We start from the raw sequence: 3,279 nt of genomic DNA, 5'->3' as shown, positions 1-3,279 counted from the left end.
AGGCAATCCGCCCCGCCCCGCCCTGCCCCCGCCTGCTGCTGGGCCTGCTCCACTACCAGGACTTCCAGCTGGGAGGTGATGGAATGCGCCTGCCGCCTGCCTGCCCAGGCCCCGCTGACACGTGCTCCCTGCAGGAGAGGCCACGACCCGAGTTCGCTGCCACGGCCCCCACGACAGCCCGGAATCCCATCACCGGCGAGGATGAGCCCTACTTTCCCCCGAGGAGCCGTGCAAGGCGCGCGCTGGCCGGCTCCGTGGTGATTCTGATGATGGTAGAGGCCACCTTCCGTGGGTCCACGGTCGCCTGTCCTCGACTCCCGCGGCCTCGCTGCCCCGGAAAGGCCCTGGTGCTGGGGGACTCCCGCGGCCTCGCTGCCCCGGAAAGGCCCTGGTGCTGGGCTCCAGAGGGCCCCAGAAGGCTGGGCTGTGATCCCTGGCACACGGCGGGTGTGCAGGCAGGGGGCTCTGGGAGGTCTCCCCGTAGGGGTTTCTCAGCCGGGAGGGTGGCTGGCTGTGGCCTCCCTCCCCTCTGCGACGGCAGGCGCTCCCAGCTGAGTGCCCGCAAACGGTGGGGGGGGGTTGTCCTGTAACGCGAGGTGCTAAGAACAAGGCTGTGCACTCTCCTGATGCCCCAAAGCCACCCCCCATCGTAAATGCAGTATCTGTGCACCCCACCCCTGTCTGACCCACACCGAGAGAGAGGCCACAGCCTGGGATCACAGACAGGGGTGAGGAGAGCAGAGAGGCTTCCTGGTGGAGGAGGCGCTGGCCTGCGAGGACTGGTGCTGGTGTTCTGTGCCCCGGGTCCCACAGGCGGCCATGGCAGCCATGTACTCTGCACCCCACAGGTGGCCGTGGTGGTCATGTGCCTTGTGTCCATTATCCTGTACCGTGCGGTCATGGCCGTGCTGGTGTCCAGGTTGAACAACGTCCTCCTGGCAACCTGGGTGAGGCCCTGTTCCTGCCAGGTGGGCAGAGGGTTGACCACACTCAGGGCCACACTGACCAGGCTGTCTCCTGCCAGGCGTCCCGCATGGCCAGCCTCCTGGGCTCTGTGGTGAACCTTATCATCATCCTCATCCTTTCTAAAATCTACGTGTACCTGGCCCACATCCTGACGCGCTGGGGTGAGCAGGATGCCCAAGCAGATGGGCCCAGCCCTCACTCCTAAGTGTTCCCTAACAGCTCCCAAAATGGTCCCCCAGTGGCCTCCCTTGCCTAGAAGCTTGCATGCTGGGGAGCTGCAGGCGGGGGCTTGGCTGTGATGTGCGTGTATACTTGTGTGCGTATGTATGTGCATGTGTGTGGGCTGTTACATATATGTGCATATTCACACATGTGTATGTATTTGTGTGTGCATGTGTATATGTGTGTGTGCGTGCATGTGTATATGTGCTTGCTGTGTGTATGTATATGCATGTGTATGTGTATACATGTTGTTCTGGTTACCTAGTGCCACTCTGACAAGAATGTACCACAAATGGGATGGCCTTAACAAACAGTAGTTTATTCTCTTACAGTTTGGAGGCATTAAGTAGGAGTTCAAAGTGCCAGGCTCTAGGGGCTGGGTGAAAGCCCTTCAACCTAGGGGTTCAGCTCTGCCTCCTGCTCCCGGCCCATTGGAGCTAGAGGTTTTTTTTTTTTTTCAGTCAGACAGCTACTGAGACTGACAAACCCAAGGTCAGCAAGTAAAAAGGCACAGTCCTGATGTTACCAAACCACATGGCAGGCCATTAATTCAAGTCCATTAAAAGTCCCAAGGTCAGCACAGCATGGCAGGCTGCTGAACAACGACATGGCTACATGCAGGGCTCAAGTGTGCCATAAGCTAGAGACCATTCCCCAAGGCTCTCCTTACATACAGGAAGCAGACCACATACCTAAGGCAGCTACTCAGCTGCTTACTGTAGATTCCACCATGGAGTTGATGACCAGTCTCATCATGAGGAATACTACATCCAGCTGCCCAGCCACTCAACGAGGCCCAGCCAAGCTGACACAAAACTTAACCAGCACATGGGGCAATCTATTTCTGTAGTGATACCACCTTGGAAAATCCAAGGAGGGGTTGTTGTGAGTCGTATCTGACTCGACAGCAGTGGGTTTATACATGTATGTGTATATGTGTGTGCTTGTGTCTATATATGGATATGTATACATATGATTGCATATCTATGTGTTGCATGTATGTGTGTACATATACAATGCATGCTTGTGTGCATATTTGTGTTTATGTATGTGTGCATATATGTGTATGTGTGTATATGTATACACATATGTATATTGCATACACGTGTGCATGTGCATTGTATTGTGTGCATGCAATATTGTGTGCGTATTTATGTACATGTATGCATGTGCGTATGTGTGTGTGTTTGTGTATGTGTGTATACATGTGTATGTGTGGACAGAGCCTGAGCAGATTCTTTGTAATATTTGTGTGTATATATGCATGCATGAAGCATGTGTGTTTATATGTGTATATGTGGACAGGGTATGAGTGGGCTCTCTGTGTGATTATTTGTGTGTGTATATGTGTGTATATGTGGGCTGGGCCTTAGCAGGCTCTCTGTGATATTTGTATGTGTTTATGTGTGGATATAAGTGTGTATATGTGTGCATGTGTGTGCATGTGTGTAGGTATGTGTGTGTGGGGGGGCTGGGCCTGAGTGGGCGCTCTGTGATATTTGTATGTGTTTATGTGTGGATATAAGTGTGTATATGTGTGCATGTGTGTATGCATGTGTGTGTGTGTGGGCCGGGCCTGAGTGGGCTCTCTGATATTTGTATGTGTTTATGTGTGGATATAAGTGTGTGTGTGGGGAGCTGGGCCTGAGCGGGCGCTCTGTGATATTTGTATGTGTTCATGTGTGGATATAAGTGTGTATATGTGTGTGGGGGGGGCCGGGCCTGAGCGGGCACTCTGTGATATTTGTATGTGTTTATGTGTGGATATAAGTGTGTGTATATGTGGGGGGGGGCTGGGCCTGAGTGGGCTCTCTGTGATATTTGTATTGTTTATGTGTGAATATAAGTGTGTGTGTGTGTCTGTGCATGTCTGTGGGCCGGGCCTGAGCGGGCTCTTGATGATATTTGTATGTGTTTATGTGTGGATATAAGTGTGTGTGTGGGGGGGGCTGGGCCTGAGCGGGCTCTCTGTGATATTTGTATGTGTTTATGTGTGGATATAAGTGTGTATATGTGTGTGTGGGGGGGCCGGGCCTGAGCAGGCTCTCGATGATATTTGTATGTTTCTGTGTGGATATAACTGTGTGTGTG

The 3,279-nt window shown here is 52.9% G+C and overlaps 1 protein-coding gene across 1 annotated transcript in view; it reads left to right on the top strand.

The window, feature by feature from the left end:
- Window positions 1-3,279, top strand: part of ANO7 (anoctamin 7) — a 33,340-nt gene that overhangs the window by 17,141 nt on the left and 12,920 nt on the right. Inside the window, exons 13-15 of the mRNA XM_007943299.2 lie at window positions 126-272; window positions 849-947; window positions 1,025-1,127. Of these exons, the coding sequence (XP_007941490.2) occupies window positions 126-272; window positions 849-947; window positions 1,025-1,127 (349 nt within the window). The remainder of the gene's footprint in view (window positions 1-125; window positions 273-848; window positions 948-1,024; window positions 1,128-3,279) is intronic.

Source organism: Orycteropus afer, unplaced genomic scaffold (assembly GCF_000298275.1).
Source record: "Orycteropus afer afer isolate SDZICR_OR568_19922 unplaced genomic scaffold, OryAfe1.0 scaffold00006, whole genome shotgun sequence".
Lineage (NCBI taxonomy): Eukaryota > Metazoa > Chordata > Mammalia > Tubulidentata > Orycteropodidae > Orycteropus > Orycteropus afer.
This window is presented reverse-complemented; position numbering and strand designations above follow the sequence as displayed.